The sequence below is a fragment of the Coenobita brevimanus genome, chromosome 13, assembly GCF_032717465.1.
Source record: "Coenobita brevimanus isolate Jiangsu-jjx chromosome 13, ASM3271746v2, whole genome shotgun sequence".
Lineage (NCBI taxonomy): Eukaryota > Metazoa > Arthropoda > Malacostraca > Decapoda > Coenobitidae > Coenobita > Coenobita brevimanus.
In genome coordinates this window covers 43,257,953-43,285,310 of record NC_136966.1, presented here as the reverse complement: position 1 = coordinate 43,285,310, position 27,358 = coordinate 43,257,953, and the positions used below count along the sequence as shown (strand labels likewise).

The 27,358-nt window shown below is 42.3% G+C and overlaps 1 protein-coding gene and 1 non-coding gene across 2 annotated transcripts in view; one reads left to right on the top strand and one right to left on the bottom strand.

Moving 5' to 3' along the window:
- Positions 1–27,358, top strand: part of LOC145415629 (transient receptor potential cation channel subfamily M member 8-like) — a 318,353-nt gene that overhangs the window by 207,192 nt on the left and 83,803 nt on the right. Inside the window, exons 15-16 of the mRNA XM_080284850.1 lie at positions 5,591–5,699; positions 13,165–13,251. Coding sequence (XP_080140976.1) covers positions 5,591–5,699; positions 13,165–13,251 — 196 coding nt within the window. The remainder of the gene's footprint in view (positions 1–5,590; positions 5,700–13,164; positions 13,252–27,358) is intronic.
- Positions 8,508–8,626, bottom strand: LOC145417162 (5S ribosomal RNA). Its single transcript, XR_013900428.1, has one exon. It is a non-coding gene; the product is annotated as a 5S ribosomal RNA (ribosomal RNA).

The window sequence follows — 27,358 nt, the reverse complement described above, 5'->3', positions numbered from 1 at the left end:
GCTTGTAAGTGCAATTGCAGTGTTGGAGTGGCTTTGGATGTGTGTGTGTAGTATGTGAACCAAGTGTAATCGGCCCGCGAAAGCCAACTGGGTACAAGCTTACTTTTTATAGCAACCGACACTGGTTCAAGCACAGCACCCCTGATGTCCGCCAATGCAGTACATGGCCGGATGAACACTCCCAAAGTTTATTACCCTGGCGGGGCGCGAACCCTGGCTTACCCGTGTACGAAACGCACACTACCACTGTACCACAGAGGCTCCATATATTCATATATATATATATATATATACTGTATATATATACTGTATATATATATATATATATATATATATATATATACTGTATATATATAAGCTACAGCCTTCAGTAAAAGGTAATATAAATCTGTATTCATTGAGTTCAGAAGCTGAGCACGGTATTGAGAAAGCTCAAACAGTCCAAAAGCAGTACATTACTGCATACCATAGTGTAAAGAATATTTTCTAAACTAGTATGTGTGAAGATAATTAAACAAGAATTAAAAATACCTGTATATACTGTATAAAAACTTCAAGGCTTGTAATAAATAAAAAAGTTTTACCCAAGTTTTATGTTTTTAAAATTATATAAAGCCCAACAGAATATTTTTTTTTCCAACCCTGGCCTCAAGTAATGATAGTTGGCAGTGTGGTTTAATTATGTACTGAAGTACAGTATAGTTGCCCAAAGAAGTAATGGCAGAGTTTTGGGATTGCTTCCGATGCTGTGTATCGCCAGACACTTAATGACATCTTAGTGAAAAGAAAGTAAAAAGTTGGTACTTTGATTCATACCACTGAATAAAATCCATAATATTTCTGGCTGAGAATAATGTAACATGAACAATATGAGGCATTGATGTGGTAAGGGTCAGTGTTGTAAGATATGTTTTCTGGACAGGAATGTGTAATGTACTGTATTACTCCTCCAATGTTCATAAATTATTTTCATTAGTCTAATTAGAAAGCCAGATGAGAAAAATATTTGCAGTTCAGGTGCTCTGGTCATAATATTGGAACATTGATGATGTCACAACAGTGCAAATGCTATTAGTAAGAAAATAATATATTATATGAAGTAGCAGCTGTATATGTTTGGCTTTTATTCCTTCCTTTCCGCTCAGTTATAATAATATACGGTAAACTCTTGGTCCATCCGTCCATCCAATCCTGTGTTGCCCCATAAGGAGCAAAGGAGCCCAGGGCTAGGCAAGTTGGTCCTGACATTTAAGATGAGGGTGACCACCCTCACTCATCCGTGAGTGGCATTATGTGAGCAGTAAACCCCAACCATCCCTTGGATATAAACCTACACAGGCTCAATCCAATTGGAGTGCCTTAATTACCCACTAAACCACCAGGGGCCATAATTTGGTTACCGGTATATGGTTACCACCCAGCATAGTAAATGGTTTCCTGGTGTACAGGAAACCATTTGGCTTGTCACTCAGTGTAGAGTCATCCACAGGTAGAAGGAAGAGGAAGGAGTGAAGGAAAGAAAGCAGAAGAGGAAGTGTGAAGTCACCCATAGGCAGAAGGTAGAGGAAATAATGGAGGAAAGAAAGACAAAAGAGGAAGGTTGGAAAAGAGAAAAGAGCAGACATCCAAAGCAGCATTACATCGAGTGAGTGGATGGTGAATGCTCCCACTTACCACAATTATCTGGCGTAATTCAGCCAAGCCCTATGCTGGATGTTGCATAGTACCCGCCATTAGCTCAATATTTGGTGCTTTGCTGGATATTGCTTAATTATTTGTAAGCAACGTTGGGTCTGGTTAGTACTTGGATGGGTGACTGCCTGGGAACACCAGATGCTGTTGGCATCCCTACGTGCCAAGTGGGGTTGGTGGAGGATTAGTGCCCCTCCCTGTAAAACAATTAACTCTAAGCCATTTGCCACCCCGTCTGGGATACATGGCGTCTGGCAATGAATGAAAAAAAATCAATCCAAAAAAATCAACCATGAGTAAAAGCTGAAAGTTTAGCATAAAATTCTTTAAAATAATGATAAAACACAGTAATACAGAGGGTACCTGAGTTCAGCGTAATGAGTGTGTAGCATTTTGCATGTTGAGTGGAGACTTCTAAAATATCCCCCTCTCATCATTAGCTGACACTTCTCTCATGTTTGGCGGTATTTTGCTAGCTACAACCCTTGGAACGCGATGCACATTTGTTCTGCGGCCATATTTATGACATCACCAAGCAGAAATAGGTAAAGTTTCCGAATGTTCACAGTTTTCACATATTTTGCAATAAATTAAAAAACAGATTTTGATATGTGCTTAAAAAAAATAATTTTCATTAGCTTTTATATGGTAAAAATTATAAATACCAAATAATGATTGTGTAAATGCAAAAAAAAAAAAAAAAAAAAAGTGGGTATGTGGCAACCCTGTAATCAGCCTCAGGGTTGCTTGGTGGCCTTCACCTCCCTCTATGCTCAATAAATGCACGTCTAGTGGTCAAAGACGAACAGCGTATAGTAGCGACAGTGTTGGGTAGAGTAACTAAATGTGCTATGTTCACTGTTCAGTAGTTGTTGGAAACCTACCTCAGACAAGGGAAATAGGCCAGAAAGAGTAGGGATGAAAAAAATTACTAAGTGTGAAAGAAAAAGGTGAAATTTAGGATAAACTTGATTCAGGGTTAGGGTCAAGCATGGTTGGAAAATTGTTTAAAATCAGTGAATCTGCAGTCAGAAGCATAAGATCAAAGCATTGTGCAATAAGATCGTACCTCACAGATGCATGTGGCAGCTCAATGATCACAGTGGAACATATTGTACACCTAGGCATCAAGCTGATGGCCACAACAGAACATTATCTAAGGAGGATTTGCTCTGAGGGATCCTTCACTGGGTGCCAAATGATGATAAACACTTGGCAAGGTGGGAGAAGAGCCAGGTGAGCCAAGTGAGTGGGAATAGTTACCACTGATTTTGTATGTAAGAAAGTAATTTTTTTATTTTTTTATTATGTGTTCTGTTGAGTCCAAACCTGGCTTAAATTTTACTAAGTTATGCAATAAATAACTTATAGTGGCATTTGAGAAAAGTTCAGAGGTAAATGGGATATTACCATGAGTTAGAAGGAACTGGTGGGGTGAAGCAGGATGGTGACAGTGACGCATTTAATACTGTATATGAAAATACCAGTATCGTCTTGTGTGTGTTACGTATGGCCTTTATCGAGTCTACCTTGCCAAAATTACAGTATATTGTGTTCTGCATCAGACTACTTAAAGCTTTATATGAGAGAATAACATGGACTAAGAGGTAAATATGAGTGGATAATGCTGTGATTCAGAAGGAACACGGCTACTTACCAGTATGTGCAAACTTATATCTTGAGTTGGGCGATAATTGAGTTTGGCATGGTAAGGCCAGAATAAAGCCAATGCTAAACCTGGGTACCCAGTGTATAGCAATACAATGCCAGTTGCTTACCGTTTACGAGCTGGTTGATACGCCTTGACGCTGAATATTCCATAGAACTGCCGGTTACGTCTTGTTTTGGCACCAGATACTGTATTGGATAATTTCACTGGATATTGCTTTAACAGAGCCAAGCCAGTGCCACCTGTTGTGTTGAGTCAAATGTCGCAACAGTGGATAACTGAAAGTTTACTATATTTATTGTTACTTTATTACCCTCAGATGAAAAGGTATATTCAGTTTTAAGGAAATGTGAGATTTTTCTTTTTCCTCTTACACCAGGCAGTAAAGAAGACAAACATGAGTTTACAAATCCTTACAGTGGAGAAGGAATCATTTTCATTTTTTCATATTTTTATTAACTTTTAAACAAACTGTTACCTCCTGCTTAAAAAAATACTGATCAGGAAGTTTTGAACTCAGTGATTTGCAAATAAAACTGCATTGTATTATTCTTACCAACCATTGAAGCACTAAGAACACTAGGCTATGACAAGTTTGGTGCTCTCCTAAGAAATCCGACTCGGGGCAGCTGTTCGAGGTTCTCTTTGATATTTTATTCATTGCAGCCGTCTGGCTTAGACTTAGTCTTGGATTTCCCATACTGGATGACTAGCCAGATGCTGTGTAATGATTGTTTATCACTGAGTAACAGTTGTCTCATTTCATGCTTGTTGATGAACAGTAAAATAGCCTGCTAACTTATGCTGCCTTCCTGCTTTCCTTCATTGACCATGGAGAAATCAGAAATCAGAATGAAAGTACAGTATATGGCTTTAAATTACTTGTTCATGTTCTATCAGAAATGGTTTTCTTAACTTCAGTGTCAGATTAGGTGGTAGGTGGTGAAGGTGGTAGGTGGTGGTGACCATCATCCACTCGCTTGATGTAGTGCTGCCTACTTCTTCCTAAGCCTTTATCATTTTTTTTTTCTGTGCCTGCCCTCCTCTCTTCCTATTTCTCCCATCTTTCCTGTCATTTCTTATTGCTTTTCTTTCCTTTACAGGTGCCTTTACAATGAGTGACAAGCCAAATGGTTTCCTGTAAGCCAAGAAACCATTTACAACACTGTGTGGTAACCATATAACCAAACCATTTGTGTTATGTGTCAACAAGTGGGTTGGTGGAGGGTTAGTGCCCCTCCCCATAAAACAAATAACTCAAAGTCAACAGCCACCCCCTACTATGGCATCTGGCAATAGATAGATAGATAGATAGATAGTGTCAGGTTAGAATTGGGCAAATGTACATTTTACATTAAGCAGCAGAAGAGCCTTACCAGTTTCAGTGACTATGACTCTAATTTGTTTTCTGTATTTTTTTAACTATTTTCATGATAGTAAACAATTGTTTTCTGTTGGAATTTTATCTCCTTGTTGTTATCATCATGTTCATTATGCCTCACTGATGTTTGTACAGTAATGGTGGACTTGCTAAAATTTACTTGAATCTTGGTTAGGTTTGTGTAGGATGGATTGCTAGGATAAGTTAGGATAAATCTAGGTTAAGTTAGGTTAGGTTAAAATGTGAGGTTAGGAAGAGGTACAAAAGGTGACTGGGATGTGTGTTAGTATTGTCTCCATTACACTCAAGAAACAGTTGATACAACAGAAAGAATGTGGCTAAAAACATTAGGGGAAGAAATTTATTATGAAGTGTTCCAGAAATAACCAGAAAAATATAAAAGACTATCAGAAAGAAGAACTGATTTGGTATGGTGCTTCTGTTGCTTAAAGTACAGTGTATGTTTACAGTGAATTGTTTATTTAAGTTCTGTTGTTTTTAGTCTTACATTGCTAAAGAATATTTGTTGTTACCATACTAGATTTAGACTGAAAATTATTCCAGATTGTCCTTGAGTGATAGTTCTGAAATTTCAAGCACTTCCATTTGAGGATTTCATGATATTGTAACTAACTCATTACTACAGACAAAATTTAAATGCACAAGTATTTTGACTTTTAATGATTGTTTTCAATTACACTTTCACAAATAAGGTTTCATCTTGTATATAAGGAATAGAATGTACAGTATTACTGATAAGAAATTTCCGACAACTCAGCCACCACTTCTTTGGGCGACTGTACAGAGTCTGTATGTCTAACTTTCTAACCCTTCCTCTTCCCAAACAGTGCATGGAGCATGTGATTGAGTGCTGCTCCCATCTCAATATGATCACCATTTTTGACATCAACTCAAGTGAAGAGCTGGACAGGTACATCCTCTATGCCCTCCTCACTGGCAAAACAGGTAAGTGATTAATTATATGTCTACAAAAAACAGTTAAGAAATTTGATACCAGTATTTATCCACAAACAACTGATGAAAAATTAGCTACATACCCACAAGCAGGAGACCATAATAAGCCCTGACTTTATCGAACTCTGATAAAATGAATTTTGGATTTACCAACCATGTTAGAGCTCACCAAACTTTTTTCAGCTATATTGAACTAGGGTTGATAAATGGGGTGCATCATACAGCTCCTCCAAACTGCTGGGAATGTTTCAAGGTCGGAGTTTCTCCCACCCAATTGGACTAAATTAAAACTCAGCTGGTGAAAATAAATGACAAATTGGGCCATTTTGGAGTTATTTCTGATAAGGCTGGGTGGGACTGGAGTCCTTGAACACACTGTATGACATATGGTCAGCCTCAGTCTAGCTGCATCTTTTATTATGTTCAGACTGTCGCGTTCACATGTTATGTCTCCCAACTTTGCTAAATGTTTTCCATTGCGAAGAATTGCTTCTTGTAAGGAATCTCCCACCACCTCTTCTTCTGGGAAAGTCAAGAGGAGGAATCTTTCTATTGCTGAGAAGCTCGAGGTGATTGAGGCCTACGAGAAAGGCATGAGCAGGACTAGACTTATGCACAAGTATGACCTCAAGAAGACAACCCTCCATAACATCCTGAAAGCAGAAGATAAAACAAAGGCAACCATGAGGAACCAGCCTCCACATTTCCTCAAGATCCAGCACTGCAGCCTCCAGGACCCCAAGCCCCAGCACCAACTCTCTACACTAGACATGAACACCAGAACCACCAAAAGTCATTTTTGCCAAGTGGCAGTGAGTGAAAGTTCACTCATTGTACAGCTCACAGGATGAGTGGCAGTGCAAGCAGTTTACAGCTGTCTGTAGAGACAGCGTGCAATACATGTGTTTTTTCACCCTTTTTACTCCAACCAGACCTGAAATTGCCCTCTCCCCTTCATGATTGCTATGTTGTAATAACAGATTACAGTAAACCCTTACTTCAATGGAGCTTGATAGGCCGGATATCAGATTTAACGGACACTACAAAGGTCACCAAACTTCTGTCCACCATAACGAGCAGTGTTCATTAAATGAAGTGCAATTGGTCCCAGTACATGTGTTTCCTACCCCTTTTACTTCAGCCTGGCATGAAATTGTCCTCTCCCCATCGTGATTGCTGAGTTGTAATAACAGTCTATCTATCTATTGCCAGACGCCTCAATCCCGTTTGGGGTGGCCACAAACAAATCGCCTCCAAGTCGCCCTGTCCCCCGCCATTTCCCAATTGCAATGTCCTTTGTCCGGTCCTTGGTCGTCAACGTTTGGTCAGTCCTTGTCCGAGGCTTCTTGTTTGTTTTTTTAGTTAGTTGTTTTCCGGGGAGGGGCACTAACCCTCCGCCAACCCTTTTAGTCGCCTTTTACGACAAGCAGGGATACTGGGGGAGTATTCTTGAAAAACCCCCCTACCCCCAGACTATAGTAATAATTCTTTAATCATGAAGAACTTCTATAACAAGAATGAGAAATAAGCAGCAATGTGGCAGACTGTGGGCCAAGTTATTGTAAAATGGGTATAGAGTAATCCTTCGATTATCCAATGTAATAGAGCCATTGGTACATCCGGATACAGACGAAATCCGAATACAGAGCAATATCCCACCTACCTATACCCTATGTATTCCCAGCCTGTATGTACAATTCCCTTCATAATTGTGGCAGTGTTCTTCTGTCTTTCAGCTGTTTAGACATCAAAACACACATGGGAATATCCGATATAATGCTAAACACCAAGAAAACAGTGCATAAAAAAAAAAAAAAAATCCACAAAATGCCACAGTACTTACCACTCAGTGAATGGCAGACAGGCATTGTAACCCACTAGCCTCCAGCTGGTGTACAGTAATCCCAAGTGCTTCTGTGGATAACATCACATAACAAATGTCAAACACCTCCTCCTCCTCCTCCTCCATCTACTGGAGCTGGGTGATGAGTGAGGATGTATGATGAGGTGTTGGAGGCCTACTCACCTCAGGAGACTATGAAGACAGTCGCAAGCTCACGTCTAACAGTTACTCAGTGGCTGTCAGTGTGCTCAGTTGTGGGTACGAGAGTGAAGACTGGGGACAAGGTGGTGGTGGTGGGGAGAAGGGGCTTGCATGCATGGGGGTGGCAGGCTTGAAAAAGGAGTCAATCTTGGTCTGATGATAGGTGCGACGATTCTGATGGAGGACAGCATCCCTGATGGTCCACAGATCCATCACCAGCTTCAGTGGCACCAACTCCCCCTGTCGTAGTGCCCTTACAGTGCAAGCACGTAGTGCACCAAGTCGAGGGAATGATGGAGTGGCAGGGTGCTTTGATTCAGGGTCCTTGTCCTCATCCGCATTGCTGTCCTCTGTTGGCCCTGCAGAGACAGCAGCGACAATCTCCCCATCAGGCAATGTCTGGTAACCAGGATTGCTGCCATCGTCATCCAACCACTCCCTCACATCATCGACGTCCACATTCTTGCCTGCCATACGTAGATGAAGGTGGAAATCCTCCACATCAAATCCTTCAAAGATGTGCGAGGCCTTGCATCCCTGAAAGAGATGAGACCAACTACTTTTGAGGGTTTTGATGGCGACTTCTTTCCAAGCATTCACCCAGTTATACACCACAGACTTGATGTTGTTCATTCATTCATTGCCAGACGCCATGTATCCCAGACGGGCTGGCCAATGGCTTAAGAGTTAATTGTTTTACAGGGAGGGGCACTAATCCTCCACTAACCCCACTTGACACGTAGGGATGCCAACAGCATCTGGTGTTCCCAGGCGGTCACCCATCCAAGTACTAACCAGACCCAACGTTGCTTAACTTCGCAGATCGGACGGGAAGCGGTGTACTCAACGTGGTATGGCCGTTTAACACTGAAAATTATTGAAGGTCCACTCCCCACGTTTATCGACTCCTTCCTTGTCCTCTAGCACCACCATCACCTCGTCAAGGAACCTCCTGCAGTATAATCTCTTCGTTACCATAACAACACCTTGGTCTGTCAGTAGAATGAGAGCAGTCGTATTAAGTGGCAGAAACATGCACCTGATATGACCATTATCAGCAGCCAATTCCTCGAACAGATGCACAGGGGCATTGTCGAGGATCAGGAGTGCCTTCACCTGGTCGCGAGGGATACCAGGTTCCTCCATTTGATAACAGATGACCTCCATTACAGTGTGTCTGTGGAACTAATCTCTGAAGGTCTATCAGGTTAACCAGGCCCATACAGAATGGTACCACACAACCGGCAGGCTATCCATCAACCTACGGAGACAATGTGGCTGTTTTGCATGTCCAACAATATTGGGCTTGAGGTGGTTCATCCCGTTAGCAATGGCGCTGCACAAAATCGAGACATGCTGTTTGGACAACTGTTGACCAGGCACAGTCTTCTTCCTCTCTTTTGCCAGGGTGTTGGTTGGCAAGGAGTGGTAGAAGAGGCCAGTTTCGTCAGCACTGTACTCGTGACCGAGAGCAAGGCCCTCGTCCTCGATCTGACGCTGCTCTTTCTGGCAAAATGGCTCAACGTTCTCCTCTGTTGCATGCAAAGCCTCGGCATGTGTCTTATTTGCCAGTAAGTCCATGCCGAAGTTTGAACCGGAAGAGCCAACCTTCAGATGCCTTGAAGTCATGCATGTTGTGTAGGGGTGCAAACTTCTCGGCTGCTGCCTTCAACTCAGTCCCATGTACAAGCACACCAGCACCCTGTTGTTGACGGAACCAGGCCAAAGCTGTCAGGTCGATGGCAGCGTGGCAGGGCTGACACATCACCTTCCTGATGCCCTTCCGAGTGGCATCGTCATAGTCATGTCCGTACTGAGTCAGCTTGACTCATGATTTCTTGATATCAAACAAGGTTGAACAGGCCAGATCATATTCCCGCAAACTGCGTGAAGTGGTCCAGCCCGCATCAGTCTTGCTCAACATCTCATGCTTCTTCTCGAGAGTCAAAACCTTCCTTTTTCCTTTCTTGGGTGGTGTTGGGGCCATCATCATACACACGAGAATGTTGCAGAGGAAAATCAAGGCCTGAAGAAGGTAGGGAACCACCACAGATGCAACCCTGGAAGCTGCCATGGCTACAACTCAGCCAACCACGTCCACACTTTACAGATACAAAGGTGGGAACTGAGGTGCAGCACTGCCACGTGAACACAATGCTGTCTTGTCTCTACCCATGCTTGGCTACGAGCACACAAGTAAAAAGTGCCAAACTGACCTGTGAGCACAAGGATCATTTTTGTTCGCCCAGACAAATGTTACCACATGGCAGCAACAGTGGATCCCTGTACATCATTGCCTCAGGGATCATCTGAGTAATCCAGCTGGCCAGGTTACTTTGACCATTCAGTAGGGAGGCAGATGGCCACTAGTGCCTGGGAGCTACTGACCTATGAGCACAAGGATCATTTTCGCTCGCCCCGACAAATGTTGCCACATGGCAGCAACAGTGGATCCCTGTACATCATTGCCTCAGGGATCATCTGAGTAATCCAGCTGGCCAGGTTACTTTGACCATTCAGTAGGGAGGCAGATGACCACGAGTGCCTGGGAGCTACTGACCTATGAGCACAAGGATCATTTTTGCTCGCCCCAACAAATGTTGCCACATGGCAGCAACAGTGGATCCCTGTACATCATTGCCCCAGGGATCATCTGAGTAATCCAGCTGGCCAGGTTACTTTGACCATTCAGTAGGGAGGCAGATGGCCACGAGTGCCTGGGACCATCCGAGTGATCCGGGCAACTGTGGGACTTTGACTGTTTGGTGAGGAGGGAGACGGCCATTTTTGCTCATCTTGTGGGTTAGGGTTTGTATTCCTTGTGCGTGGCCAGTAGTGCCCAAGTGATACAAGCAGCTGGGGGACTGTGACCATTCAGTGAGGAGGCAGACTGCCATGTTTGCTGGGCTTCTAGGTTAGGGTCTGGATTACTTGCGAATGGCTGGTAGCACCTGAGTGATCCAGGCAGCCTTGGGACTTTGACTGTTCGGTGAGGAGGCGCATGGCCATTTTTGCTCAGCTGGTGGGTTAGGATCTGTATTACTTGCATGTGGCTGGTAGCGTTTGAGTGGTCCTGGCGGCCGGGTGATCTTGACCATTCAGTGAGGAGGCGGATGGCCATTTTTGCTTAGCTGGTGGGTTGCATTCCATTTTCCTTGCATGGCCAGAGACGCTAGCTGGCCACTTAACCAATTTTTTAAATTAATAGGCTGCCCAACCAGCGATGCCAGAAATTTTGTGTTCAGATCCAGGCAAAGAAATTTGGATATGGAAATAATAGAGCCAAGGCCTAATGTTCAGATACGGAGCATGTCCGGATGCAGAGCATCCGGATAATCGAGTGATTACTTTTCATTTTTAGTACTAGATATGCTAATGTACTCTTTTATTTTCTAATGTGCTAGAAATCCCTCCTTGGGAAGGGGGAGGAACCATCAGATATAACAGACTATTGGCTTTATTGGATCAGGCTTCCCCCATAGTAGTCCACTATAGCAAGGGTCTACTGTTTAATACTGTACTGTAATACTGTACTAGGGCCATTTTCAGTCATCCCCAATGCCATCTCCAACAGCCTTCACAGCTCCAAACACACATTTCTTGTTGTCAGTCACCCCCAATTAGCTTTCCAAGATCTTCATTGAGGACTGCATTCCCGGCTGTTCTCAAGTAATATTGGAACATTCTTGGGAAGCATGGAGCTTCCAACAGTTGGACCCGAAAGAAACAAAATAAAAGAGTCATTGTTCATTGCATATATTTATCATTGTTTTTAAATCAGATGCGTGGCTCAGTGGGTTAGAGCGCTCTGACCGAAGGGTCGGAGGTTCGAGTCCACCCAAGGGTCATTGGTAGAAATTAGGAAGGGCATCCGGTCATAAAGTGGTATGCACTCCAAAACCAAAAGTCCTCTACCCAGGGCAATGCCTTGGCCCTTATCGAAAAATGGGGACACGGCATAAAAAAAAAAGTAATAATAATAACTCATATTTATACACTTTTAAGAGACTGTACTTTACCCAAATACAAGTCAAATTATTACAGTTTACTTCCAAGCCAGTTGTAGGCTTCACAACAGATGGACCAGAAAGAAATAAAAGAATCTTCGCCTAATGCATAGTTTCTTCAGAATTTAATATCAGATGCCCAGTGTAATACTGCTGATATAGCTAAAAAACCCTGCTTAGAAAATACATCTTGTTCCACTATTATTATACCCATTAATAAACCAACCTAGTTCAAAACCCATTAGACATTGCTGTACTGTATATTTGTTACTTTGCCATAGTTATTTTTATGTGAGCCTTTCTTATAACACTCAGCATTCACCACCTTTCAACTTTATTCCATTGTATTAAGTAGACTCCTGGTAAGTTTGCTTTAGTCAGCCTCTTTGTTCTGATCATCCAATGATTTTCATTTTTGCTGCCATCAGATGAATTTCTTCACTCATGAATATACTGTATTAGTAGGAGATGTGTGAAGTGGATATTTCAGCCAAACCATTTATCCTGTTCATCCCATTTGAATTTCTAGATATTCTCAGTGTATGGAAGGTGCTGGATGAGATACCCTTTCCTTCTAAGAGTTTACTGGCAACCCAGAACTACCAACCCTACCACATCAACACAGGCAGACGTCCCCATGTTAGTTAGCTCCTACCCATTTGGAGGGACTGTGAAATCCAAAGATGCTTTTGGTTCAGGCCCGACCCATAATTGGGCCCAAAAGGTTAGAGACGACTGTGAAAACGGTTCCTAATCATGAAGAAGTGCTGTGACAAAGATGTGAATTAAGCTTCAAAAGAGTGAAATTATGGACCAGGTTAGTGTAAAATGGGTATGGTTTTCATTCACAGTATGAGACGATGGTATTGTAGTCATTAATTTTCAATTATGTCTTTGAATTTCTGTCAGGGGGCATGACACACAGATTTATTGAACTTTCGGTTTATTAGACCAGACTCCTCCCCCCCCCTCTGCAAGTTTGATATAGTGAGGGTCTACCATATTTACATACCCACACAAGATGGGTGATAGATTATATACATATCCATGCAAGACAGTTGTTGATCACTTACATTACCATACAAGATAGGTTGAGAGTTTGATTACGTAATGCTCCCATGACAAATGAGAGATTATTTACATACCCAAATGAGACACATGTGAGATTAGTTACGTACTCACACAAGAGAGATGAGATTAGTTACCCCCACAAAGCACATTATTCATTTACCTAACCCACACAAGGCAAGTGAGATATTAGTTACCTAACACACAAAAGCCAGATGAGTGGTTAACACCTTCATTATTTTTATATTTATTTATTTACTTATTCATTTATTTATCTTTATTTTTGCCATACCACTTTCTGTTGTATCACCTGTTCCTCTTTGTTCAGGTGATGCCCAGACCTCACTGTTGGATCAACTGGGCTTGGCGCTGCTGTGGGACCGGCCAGACATTGCTGAGAGTCACATCTTTACTGGTGAGCTGAGAGGGGACAGAGTGATGAGTGAGGCAGGAACAGGATTAGGGTTATATTGTTAATAATGAAAATCAGGAAATTTGAATAAGTCCTGAGTTTGTTTGCACTAATTTCTAAAGCACGTAATAATGACATATGTCTTACCTATCTGTACTGTTGCAGACTATGTTCTGTAATGTGGGATGCAGGCTGATTAGATATGAATATTCCATAAATAACCTACAAAATTTAACAGTTTGTTTACACCCTTCAATTATCCTTTGCAATAGTAGTGAGAGAAGCAGGAAGGGGTTTAATGGTGAGAGAGGCAGGAAAGAGCTTCATTATGTGAGAGGCAGAAAGGAGCTCAATGGTGTGAGAGGCAGGAAGGAGCTTCATTATATGAGAGGCAGAAAGGAGCTCAATAGTGTGAAAGGAAGGAAGCTCTGTGCTGTGAGAGGTAAGAAGCAGCTTAATAGTGTGGGTAGCAGGAAAGAACTTAGTGGTAAGTGGCAAGAAGGGACTCGGTTATGAGAGAGGCAGGAAGTAGCTTACTGGAGAGAGAGACAGGAAATAGTTTAGTAGCAAGAAAGAGACAGTTTGGCAGGCAGTCTGGCAAGAGACTGAGTACAGTAAGACCTCACTATAACGGACTAACTGGGGCCCAAACCATTCCGAAAAATGTGAAAGCGACATCCGGACTTCCCCCTGCTAACCCGGACTTTTCCGAGATCGCATGAATGGTTTTTAAACTGTTTTGACTGCCATTGCGGCACTGTACTGTGTTATAACTTCACTGCATTAATGAAATGGTATATGTTTAATAGTACTGTACTGTACACTGATAAACATGTCTTTTATTTACCTTATTATGGTGAACATAGCTGAAGTGGTCAGGCAGTCCGGACTGCTTCTGGCTTTATTGGACTTTTTCCGATATATGGGAATTTAGTCCAGTAGCTCCTCGAGTCCGATAAAAGCGAATTCCGATCTATTGAAGTCTGTTATATCGAGGTTTTACCGTAGTGATGTAAGGTGACAGGCTGGCTGGCAAGTGAATTGTGAAGCAAAGCAACAAACTGACAGGGTCTGCGTAGTAATTTAATAGGGTCTATATAAGCCCACTTTGCCTGAGGCACTGTGGGAGAGGGCTTATGTGTGAGGGCCTGTGTTTGAATCCCAGCTGATATAATTTATTCGTTCATTTATAAGGCCTCCATCATGCTTGTATGCATCGGCTGTGGTTCCTAATGGTGGCTCTTCATGCTTCTTGATCTTTGGCATCCTTCTTATTCACTCCCTTTTTCTTGAGGTCACACTCTCTGACCTCATCCTAGGTCTTTTCCGTCTGCCTCTTGCAGCCCTACCCCCAATGTTCACACTTCTCACCTTCCTCCCCAGTTGTCTTCCTCCATCCCCTCATCATGCCCAAAGCATCCCAGTCTATCCTCCTCATCACAACACCAATACATTCCAATCCCACTGGCTGATCAGGGTGGTACTCCCAAGGAGGATGGAAATGCTGGTTATAGGGAGTCTGGAGCTCCTGTTTCATGAGCCATCAGAATATCATGACCATCCCCCTTTGCCAACCTTTTCTAGTGTGACACTAACAAGGACAGTATTTCAGCTTACTCTCCCACATACTTTTCTCTAACTATTTCATGTACAGCTATTCTGCATGCACAGTATATAAGGCACAACGTACCCCACTGCGTCACAGGTTTTGACACCAGCAGGGGCATGCAGCCAGAAACTTTGGCTCCACTACCCAGTGGCATGCCTGAAGGGGGTGCATGGCACAGGTTCTGCCAGTGCAGCTGTGGGACTGGGATGGAATTGGACTTAGATCTGTGTCAGAGGGTACAGGGCATTGTGGTTCCCAGGCTGCTGCTTCCACCCAATAGAGAGGGAGTAGAACCCCAAGAGGCTTCCATATTTGTGAGTTTATAATGGTGGGGCAGTTGCAATGCCAAGGTGCACTCAGAGGGTGTTCCTATAGTTGTTCAGGCAGTGTCCCAGTAGCTGCCCTGGCAGGGTGCCCTGAGGCCACTGCCACAGCCACTGGCCATGGCACGTGGGCTAAGGGTTCCAGGTCCTATGTCTGGGCTTGGGACTGTGCAAGTAGGTGGAATCTGTGGTCTGTCTCCTTTACAGTATTTACCCGACTTATGACTAAAATATATGTAAAGTATATGTGAAGCTGTAGAACGTGGTGAAATATTGTTGGTCCATCTGATGGAGCAAGGATTCTGTGGGCTTGAATGATGAGTGAATGGAAGCATGGCCCATTGAATTGGGCAGACTTAGGCTGTCTGGACATTGCTACTCCTCACCCTGCCCTGGGGTGGGACAGAAGGTTCAGATGATGATGATGATGATGATGATGAAGAAAAAGAATGACAGTCACTAACTTAATAAGTGCTTTTATTGCCTTTACATTGGTTGACAGTGGTTTGGGATGTGAAACAAGGCTTGATTGGCAGTATGATTCAGATGAGAGGGATTTCTTGTCTGAGATGGGAGTGTTCTTGCCATTGCACATCCCAGCGACAGACTGCAGGTTCTATCACCCACCATCCCTAGTGGTGGCCTCCATTGTTAAGTTACTGTGTGTGTGTGTGTGTGTGTGTGTGTGTGTGTGTGTGTGTGTGTGTGTGTGTGTGTGTGTGTGTGTGCGTGCATGCATGCATGTGTGTGTGTGTGTATTTACCTAGTTGTGATATACAGGAAATGAGCTACACTCGTAGGGTCCCGTCTCTTTTTCTCAATAAGTCAAATTTTGCTTTGAACTCATATAAGTTTTTATAATGGATGATCCTCTTCATCCAGGCTATTCCATAGGTCTATGCATCTATATGGAAAACTATATTTCTTGATATCCTTCAAGAAACTTGGCTTTTTCATTTTCATTCCGTGTCCTCTTGTTACTCTCCCATCCCATACAAACAGATCTTTTCAATCAGTTTTATCTGCTCCCATCATGTCCCTGAACACTGCAGTTATGAAACCCCTCTTTCCTTTCTTCTAGGGAAGGCAGATCCAGCTTTTCAAGCCTCTCTCCTTACGACAGATCTGCTAGGCTGGGAACCATCTTGGTTGCTGTTCTTTGTATTCTCTTGATCATGTTTATATCTTTCTTTTTGTGTGGGGACCACACTACTGCCGCATATTGCAACCTGGGGCGGATCATGGCCATTATCAATTTTTTCGTCTCCTAATCCATGTAAAGGAATGCCATTCGTATGTTAGTCACGAGATTGTACGTCCCTCTTGTTACTATTTTTTTCCGGTGACAAACTATCCTGGACCAGCACTCCTAAACCTTTCTCTTCTCTCGCTTTTGTGATAAGTTCATTACCCATCATATAATTCAGTGATGGCCTCTTGGTACTTTTACCCATTTCCAATATTTTACATCTTTTTGCATTGAATTTCATTTCACACATCCAGCTCCAATCATGAATCCTATCCAGGTCTTCCTGCAGCATTATACAGTCATCCTCGACTTCTACTCCTCAAGATCTTTGCATCATCAGCAAACAGATCTTGCAATACTGTCCATTCCGTCTATCATATCGTGTACGTAAATCAGGAACATTACTGGTGTTAACACCGAGCCCTGTTGGACTCCACTTGTTACTTTCGTCTGTCCAGACATCTTGTCCTTTATCACTGTCCTCATTTGTCTGACTCTTAAGAAGTCTTTCATCCACTCCAGGAGGTTCCCCTTCAGTCCTCTTATGTGTTCCAATTTCCACATTGGTCGTTTGAGGGGTACCTCGTCAAAGGCTTTCTCAGAATCTAAATACACACAATCCACCCAGCTGTCTCTCTCCTGTGGCACGTCAGTTGCTCTTGAGTAAAAGCTCAACGAGTTGGAAACACACGACCTTCCACTTCTGAATCCAAACTGACTTTCAGCCAAAATGTTCGTCTCCTCCAGATATTTTATCCATCTGTCTTTCAGGATTCTCTCTCACAGTTTTGCAACTACACTGGTCAGAGACACTGGTCTATAATTCAGGGGTTCTTCCATGTTTTCTCCCTTATAAATTGGTACCTCATTGGCCCTCTTCCATTCCCGAGTCACTTTCCCTTCTTCCAGAGAACACATAATTAAACTGTGAATCTTATCTGCCAGTTGTTCTCTGCATTCTTTCAGTACCCAAGTAGATATTCTACCTGGTCCTAGGGCTTTCTTTACATCTTGAGTTTCCAGTAATTTATACACTTCCTGCTCTTTCACTATTATATCTTTTATCACTACATTGCTAGTCACTCCCTCTCCCTCCACAAAATCCCTTTCTTTATTGAAAACCGATTACAAACATTTATTCATCATTTCAGCTTGCATTGCCGCATCTTTATAGACCTCTCCTTCTACTTTCAGTTTGGTGATTCCTTCCTTTTGTTTGAGTTTGCCATTAACAAATCTATAAAACAATTTGGGTTCTTCCTTACATTTGTTTGTTGTACCTTTTTCAAAGTTCCTTTCTTTCTCTCTAAGAATTCTTGTATATTAATTTCTAGTTCTTTTATATTCTTCCTTTGTTCTATTATTACCTCTCTTTCTCCAGTTGTTCCATGCCATGTCCCTCTCCTTTTTTGCTATCATATGCCTTCTGTTAAACCAGTCCTTCTTCCTGATTTCTTTCCCACTTACTCGTGGATCATGGTTTTCCACTCCCGAATTATAGAGGTCTAGAAAGATATCCCACTTCCTCTGCATCTTTTTTGTTTCTCTGAATTTTCTCCAATCCGCATTTTCGAAAAAATTCCTCAGTCCTGTAAAGTTTGCTTTGCCAAAGTTCTATCTTCCCTGCCTATAAAGCTCATCTCTTGGCACCACATTCCCTTTTACCATCTGGAACTCAGTGACCACAAGATCACTTTTTCCTATAGGACACATATTTCAAAGATTCAATTACATCAGGTTCTTTGGTTAGCAGTAACTCTAGTCATGCTGGTGTGTCATCATCTCTGAATCTTGTCTCTTCTTTGATCCATTGGATCATTACATTATTCATTGCTGTATTTAAGCATATAGTGTGCCACGAATCTTCACTTCCTCCCGAGTCTCATCCCTCCCAGTTCACCTCATTACGATTAAAATCACCCATCAGAATTATGTTGTTGTGTTTCTCAGTCACTTTCTGTAGATAACTAACCATATCGGACAACATCTCCTGGTATCAAATGTCATTCTATTCCCTTATCTTAGAGGGAACATATACCACTATGATGTCTCTCTTGCCATTCTCTCCAGTTTCTAGTTTCATATTTATCGCTTCAACCTTACCCTCTTCCAGTTCCACATTTTCCACATTGGGGAAATCCCCAGGAATTCATGGAGCGTGTGGTGAAATGCTGAAGCAGGGGGGAGGGATAGTAGTAGATTGGATGTCGAAGATGTGCAGATTGGCCTGGGAGGAAGGTAGAGTCCTGGAGGATTGGAAGTCAGGTATAATTATTCCCTTGTACAAAGGGAAAGGGGAAAAAGAAGAGTATGGTAATATCATAGGGACATTTGTCTTCTTAGTGTAATAGGAAACGTATACAGTAGGATACTTATTGGCAGAGTTAGGGAAATAACAGAGGAATTAGTTGGAGAAGAACAGGGGGGCTTTAGGAAGGGAAGAGGTTGTCTAGATCAGATATTCATTCTTAGATCTTTAGTGGAAAAGTTTCTAGAGAAAGGAAAGAAGTTGTATGTGGCCTTCATGGATTTGGAGACAGCATATGACAGGGTGGATAGATAAGGATTGTGGAAAGTATTAAGATTATATGGAGTAGATGGGATGTTGTTGAATGCTGTGAAGAGTATGTATGAGGGTGCCAAGACTGCAGTGAGTGTGGATAGCGAACTGAGTGAGTTTTTCTATTTGACGAGGTTGGGTTGAAACAGGGATGTGTCATGTCTCCGTGGTTGTTCAATCTGTATATGGATGGTGTTATAAAAGAGATACAAGGTAGGGCATTGGATGTTGGAGGGGCCCTAATGAGAGAGGGCAGTGTTTGGAAACTCCCTGTACTGTTGTTTGCAGATGATACTGTGTTGTTAAGTGATGACGAACGGGAACTGCAAGGCTTGATGGATGAGTTTGGGAGGGTGTGTAAGAAACGGAATCGATAGGTGAATGTAGGGAAGAGTAAAGTTATGGTCTTCGAGAGAGGTGAAGTCAGTGAATGTACAGTGAGGCTGGATGATGAGGAAATGGATAATGTGAGTATGTTTAGGTACTTGGGTAGTGTGGTGAGTAAGGATGGAAGTCTGGAGGGTGAAGTGCTTGAAAGGGTACAACAAGGAAGAAAGATTGCTGGTTCCTTGAAAGCAGTGATAAGAAACAGGGAAGTGAGCATTGAACTGAAAAAGTTACTACATGACAGTATTGTGATACCAACTCTAATGTATGGAAGTAAAGCTTGGACATTGTTGGAGGAACACAAGTCAAGAGTGAGAGCAGTGGAAATGAGTTATTTGAGAGTAGCCTGTGCAGTCACATGGAGAGACAGACTGACAAATGAGCATGTGAAGGAGCATTGTGGTGTGGATGTGGATGTGATAGGAAGCATTAGGAGAAACACTTTGGGGTGGTTTGGCCATGTGGAGAGGATGGAGAGTGAGAGACTGATGAGGAGAGTGTATGTGAGTGAGGTGCAGGGGGAGAGAGGGAGGGGAAGGCCAAGGATGAGATGGAGAGATGGAGTGAAGAGGTATATGAGAGAGGGGTTTTTGAATTGGGAGCAGGGCAGTGAAATGGCAGGGGACAGGGTGATGTGGAGGCGATTTGTTTGTGGCCACCGTGTATAAGGGATTAAGGTGTCTGGCAATAGATAGATAGATAGATATTGTTTTTCACTGCTGTCATCACTCCTCCTCCCGTTTTTTCTTTTCTGTCTCTTCTCCACAGTTTGTATTTACCATTTCCCATATGGATATCAATATCCTCTCTTAACTTGGTCTCTACAAAGCACATAGTATCTGGTTCTTGTACCCTCAAGTAATCATTGACTTCTAACCTTGCTGGTATTAAACCATCAACATTAGTATATGCCACTTTCCAACTTTTTTCGTTGTTCTTTATTCCCTCTTTTTTCCCTTTCTCCATCGGTACCACTTCCTTAATTTATGATCCATAACTCTCCTATAGAATTCTGTCTTCTCTTCCTCCATTCTCTGTTCGTTGTTTGCTTTTACTTCCTTTACTAGCTCCTTTATCTTAACTCTTTCTTCCTCATTTGCATCTCTCCCTATCCAAACATTCTTGAACTCATCCTTTTCTGATAATATCCATGTTCTGTTGATGATTTCATTTACTGTTACCTGAGACTTAACTTTAAATGGCCTCGTACTTTCGTGGCCTAAACACTTCAGTCTCTTCTTGAGCATCGTTGTTACCCTCCATAACTACTGATGCTATCACTTTAGCCTTACTCAGTATACTTTTTCCCTTTCTGATTTTACTGTCATATGTTTTTCTTTTACTCCTGAAATTATCGCACATTTTTTCTTGTCTGCTACATCTAGCGAGTAGAGGTAGGGGAGAAGATGGGAGAGAGAAGAGAGGGGTATATGTGAGCAGGAGAAGGGAGGTGAAGAGAGAGTAAGAAGAAAGTGGATGAAGAATTTGGGAGGAATTTGAGTGTAAAATGGAGGGAGAGTAAGAAATTGTTTTGGAAGTAGGTAAAGAAATTATGACAGTGCGAAAGAGGAAATAGTAGGGCAGTGAAAGATGGGAATACTAGATTGTTGGTGGAGAAGAGAGAGAATTTGAGGAGATGGAAGGAGCACTTTGAGGATTTGCTGAATGTAGAGAGTGAGAGCAGTGTGAGTATAAGTGGTTGGAGAGGAGAAGAGATGAGAGGAGGGAGGAAGAGATCAGTAGGGCAGAAGTAGTGGAAGCAGTGAAGAAGATCAAGATGGGAAAGGCCCCAGGAATTGGTGGAATGTGTGGTGATGGTGAAATACTGAAGTATGGGTTTGAGATTGTTGTGGAGTGGATATGAAAGTTGTGTAGATTGGCTTGGGAAGAGGGAAGAGTTCCAGAGGACTGGAGATAGGTATAATTGTTCTTTTATACAAAGGAAAAGGGGAGAGAGAAGTATGTGTTAACCAAAAAGGTATTTGCCTTTTAATGTGACTGGAAAAATATTTGGTGGAATAATCATTGACAGGGTTAGGCATATAACAGAGGAGGTAGTTGGAGAAGAACGTGGGCGATTTAGGAAGGAAAGAGGGTGTGTAGATCAGATATTTGTTCTAAGATGTTTAGTGGAGAAGTATTTAGAGAAGAGAAAGAAAATGTATGGTGCCTTCATGGACTTGGAGAAGGCTTATGACAGAATTGATAGGCAAGGTATGTGGAAGGTATTAAGAATATATGGAGTGGAGGGAAAATTGTTGAGTGCTGTGAAGAGTATGTACGAAGGAGCTAGGGCTACAGTGCGAGTGGATGGTGAGCTGAGTGAGTTCTTTGATCAAAATGTGAGACTGAAACAGGGATGTGTGATGTCTCCATGGCTGTTTAATATATATATGTGGATGGGGTTGTAAAGGAGGTGCAAGGTAGGGCATTGGATGTGGGGGTGGCCCTAATGAATGAGGGTGAGATGTGGAAGATTCTAGTGTTGCTGTTTGCTGATGATACAATATTGTTGAGTGAAGGTGAATGGGGGTTGCAAGGTTTGGTGAATGAATGTGGGACAGTGTGTAGGAAGAGGAATCTGAAAGTTACTATAAACAAGAGTAAAGTTATGGTGTTTGAGAGGAATGAAATCACAGAATGCACAGTGAGGTTGGATGGTGAGGATATGGAGAATGTGAGTGCATTCAAGTACTTGGGTAGTGTGATGAGTAAGGATGGAACTTTGGGGGATGAAGTGCTTGAAAGGGTACAGCAGGGAAGGAAGGTTGTTGGTTCACTGAAACCTGTGATGAGAAATAGGGAGGTGAGTATGGAAGTTAAGAAGTCACTGCATGATAGTATTGTGATCCCTACCCTGACATATGGAAGCGAGGCATGGACCTTGCTAGAGGGGAACAAGTCAAGAGTGAGAGCAGTGGAAATGAGTTATTTGAGAGGAGCATGTGGAGTGACATGGAGGGACAGGTTGACGAATGAAGAAGTGAAGGAACGTTGTGGGGTGGGTGTGGATGTCGTTGAGAAAATTAAGAGAAATACGCTGAGGTGGTTTGGACATGTGGAGAGATTGGAGAATGAAAGACTGACTAAGAGGGTGTATGTAAGTGAAGCTGAGGGAGGGGAAGACCGAGGATGAGGTAGAGGGATGGAGTTGAGAGGTATATGAGGGAGGGGGGAGTGGATTGGGAGGATAGCAGTCAAATGATGGGTGACAGAGCGACTTGGAGGCGTTTTGTCTGCGGCCACCTTTTGCAGGATTAGGGCGTTGGGCTATAGATAAATGGATAGATACATTCCTGACTAAAGATTCTCCACTTCTTAGTACCCAAACCACTTCCTTTTCCACTGTTTCTCTGCTTTGTTGTTCTATAATCCCTTTGAAATTTATATTTCCTTTCTCTTGAATTTTCTTCCACCCCTTGTGTTGCTCCTTGATTTCCTTAATATGTTCATCTTGCATCCTTGATTTTTATTTGTGCTCATCTAGTTTACTTTTCATCCATATCCATACTCAGATCACTCACCGCTCCATTCAGTCACTTGAAGACAACACACAGCTGCATGCACAGCCTCCTTGTATCCACCCTACTGAATCATATCTCCCTCGTGAGGACAAGGTCCACCTGGCCAGGCTGAGATGTGGGCATCATCCAGCCCTCTTAATTTACCAGAAGAGGTTGGATGACTCCGTTGCTGATGCCCGTCCAAAATGTAACACAGCACCCCATACTGTTAAGCGCATTATGGAAGACTGCATTGCACACAATCACCTATGCCAACAACACAACATACACTCCTTGAGAGCTCTGTGGGAAAGCCCGGTCTTGGCCTTGGCCTTCCTTAGGGACTCGGTGCTGTTCGGCCAGACTGCCTAGGGAACAACTACTACTGCTACTACTTTTCATCCTGTCCCTTTCTTCTTTCAGCCTCTTATTTTCCCTCTTGAGCTGTTTTATTTCATTTGAGGCAGAATCGTTACTCAATTTTAGTTTTGTAACTTGGCTTTCTTGTTCAGTACTGCGTGTGCAGTCGTTACACAACTTGGTCTGAAGTATCTTAATCTGTTTCTCCTGTTCTGAGGTCCATTCCTGCAACTCTCTAATTATTGCCCATACCTCTTTTAACTCCTGGACATTCATATCCACTATTTTCACCACTCCTGCTACTCTTGTTTGGTTCAGCTTAGTACTTCCTATACCCTGATCCTCATTGGAGAAGCCCACAAATTCACCGTCACCAGATGTAAACAAGGACCTACCTCCTTCCGCCATGATGCAACCTACGAAAACTTTCTTCTTCCACTGTGTTTTGTACTCATGTTTGACCAAAATCCACGTTTTTTCACTAATATCAGATGGGACCGCCATTCATGTATTCATTCACATAATCACAATAGGCTGTGCTCCTTTTCACCGTTGGTTTGGCGATTATTTCCCCACATTCCACACAGAGCTCCATCTCTGTCGGCAACCTGTGTGTGTGTGTGTGTGTGTGTGTGTGTGTGTGTGTGTGTGTGTGTGTATTTACCTAATTGTGATATACAGGAAATGAGCTATGCTTGTGGGGTCCCATCTTTGTTTCTCAGTAAGTCAAATTTAGCCTTAAACTCGTTTAAGTTTTTAGACTGGACGGTCTTTTTTTCCAGGCTATTCCACAGGTCTATACATCTATAAGGAAAACTATATTTCTTGATATCCTTCAAGCAGTTTGGCTTCTTCAGGTTCATTCTGTGTCCTCTTGTTACTCTCTTATCCCATAAAATCAGATCTTTGTCAATTTTATCTACTCCTACCATGGTCCTGAACATTGCTATCATGTCATCTCTCTCTCTCCTTTCTTCTAAGGAAGGCAAATCCAGCTTTTCCAGCCTCTTTCTGCACGACAGATGTGCCAGAATGGGGACCATTTTGGTTGCTGTTCTTTGTATTCTCTCAATCTTGTTTATATCTTTCTTTTTGTGTGGGGACCACACTACTGCTGCATATTCTATCCTGAGGTGAATCATGGCCACTATCAATTTTGTCATCATCTCCTCATCCATATAATGAAAAGTTACTCGTATATTAGTCAGCAGTTTATATGTCTCTCTAACTGTCTTGTTAATGTGTTTTTCAGGTGACAAACTGTCCTGGACCAGCACTCCCAAATCTTTCTCTTCTCTTGCTTTTGTGATTGGTTTATTACCCGTCAATTAATTCAGTGATGGCTTCTTGGTACTTTTACCCATTTCCAATATTTTACATTTCTTTGCGTTGAATTTCATTTCCCACATCCGGCTCCATTCGTGTATCCTATCCAGATCCTCCTGCAGCATTTTACAATCCTCCTCAACTTCTACCTTCCTCAAGATCTTTGCATCATCAGCAAACAGGCTTGCATAACTGTTCACTCCATCTACCATATGATTTATGTAAATCAGGAACATTACTGGCGCCAACACTGAGCCCTGTGGGACTCCACTTGTTACTTCCCTCCATCCAGACATCCTATCCTTTATTACTGTCCTCATTTGTCTGTCTCTCAAAAGTCTCTCATCCATTCCAGGAGGTTCCCCTTCAGTCCTCCTATATGCTCTAGTTTCCACACTAGTCTGGCATGGTGTACAGAAGACAATGCCTGAGGAGTGGATGTGAGGGAGACAGAAATGCTAAATGCGGGGAGAGGGAACACACAAAAACGTTTCTCGTGTACAGATGTGGACAGAGAAACCATTATTGTAGACAGATATGGACAGAGAAATGCTTATTGTGGACAAAGAGGGACAGAGAAATGTTTATGATGAACAGACAGAACAGCAAATGTTTTAAGTGAACAGGGGGTAAAGGAAATGTTTATTCTAGACAGGAAGAGACTGAAAGGTGTAGAAAAAAAAAAAAAAAAAAGAGGACACAAGGGAGGCATAGAATATCAAAGGGGTGTACACAGAAGGATGAAGGGTGAACCAGTGGGGGGGGGGGAGGGAAGCCAAAAATTAAGCACAATATAATGTGTGATGGAGTGAGGGGGACAGAAAAGGTTTATGATAAAATGGTGTGTGTGTGTGTGTGTGTGTGTGTGTGTGTGTGTGTGTGTGTGTGTGTGTGTGTGTGTGTGTGTGCATGTGTGTGTTCAAACTCACCAGATGAATCACTAGGGAAGAAAAGTAGCATAATGGGGTATGCATATGCCCTTCTTACCAGAGGCAGTGTGGGGATCCTCTCTTCATCTGATGTGTAATGTGCTCATGTGTGGAGCATGAGAGCCTGCATTTGAATCCCAGCCAGTTCAGTAATTAACATAGTAAATTTTGTATGACCATTACAGTAAGGCAGGCAGGGAGAAGCAGGAATGATAGTTGGGCAGGGAATAGTATTATTGGCAGGCAGAGTGGCAAATTAGTGGGTGAGAGTAATGCAACAGGTAGGGAGAGGCTGAGACAAGATTGGGTAGTGAGGCAAGCAGGAAGAGACAAGTGGACAGGCTAGCAGGGTATAGTTTATTAAGAAGGAAGGGAAGAGGAAAGTGACATAGTGAAAGGATGAGTTTAGAGATAGTTTAATAGAATATGTTGATAAATGGTTAGAATACGCAGATGAATGGCATGTTTGCATCCATGATGCTTGAGAAGTAACTTCATCGCAGGCAGAGGATCTTTCCTTAGCAGTGCAGAACTTTTTCTGTAATTTACAAAATTACAGCAGAAAATAAATCCTGGTACAGAGGGATTTATTAGAGATTGTGTCTGACTCTTCTTGTATGCGGGATATTTGTAATAAAAATCACTTGGCAGTATCAGGAACAAAATAAGACAGCAGTGTCCTGAGGAGGTTAATGAAAATAATTTCTAACTCCATTATGAGAGATCTTTCCTAAACTGAATAAAATTATCTGATGATAGCAAGAATAAAATACAAATTGATAGTCATAATGTAGGGTTGATGTCTCATGTAGATATTCATAAAATTTTATGAGCACTTTTCAGGTGACATATAGTCATGTTTATTTTACATTTTTGATATTGTAGTAAAACAAATAACTCAGAGTCAAAGGGCCATTCCTTACGGGATTATGACATCTGGCAATAGATGGAATAGATATTGTACAACATGACAAACTGCAGTGGGTTTCTGAAACCCAGAAGACCATCTGTAACACTGGATGGTAATCACATAACTAAGTACTGTAGTAGGGTGATGTGGAGCATACTTTGTTGTCCTTATTAACTGGATGAGGGACAAAAATGCAGCATCTGTCTAGGAACCAAACCTCTACACACTTCTCCATGTCTTGCTGTGGTGAGGTGCTGTCTGCCGGAAGGGAACATTGTTTCACTGCATGGGATGGCCCTGCAGGGAGAGGTTATTTGCCTTTGGTTGATGGGTCTGCATGGCCAGCAGACTGGGGTTACTGAACAGTAACAGTACCTTTCAGTTACTGGTAAAAAATTACTTTATGGTACACCCTCCACAAAAAACCTTGATCCCATCATCCCTCTGAGACCTATGAAAAACACATTTAAGGCAGGCTTAACTCCAACCATCTTCTGAGTTAATCCAGCTGTTGATGTACATCTGGCAACACCCTGGACACTCCCAGACTCACTGATGCATGAAATTTGTCAGTGCTCGCCGAGCTTTCGTCAGGGGAGGTGTATGTTGTTGCTGCTCCTGCTGCATAAATTCTTAGTTTCTTCCCTACATCTTACTAGCATTATTTTTTCACCTGACACATTCCAAGTTGCCTGTAAAGTACTTGAGTGATGTAGAAAAGTCAAAAATATTAACTCTGATAGGCGAAAACTTCACTTTAAAGTGACATTTTCGGTTATCAGCGTTATGCTATGTTGAAGTTTTCAAGCTAAATATAGAAGAGTATCAAGGTTTTTTACGGTGGGTGTAAATGAACAAGTTAAGCAGTTCTAAAGTTGCCAGTACTGTATCTCAATTTTGTTGCATCATCATATTTAGTTACTGCATATCCATATATCTCATATTTCTGACCTT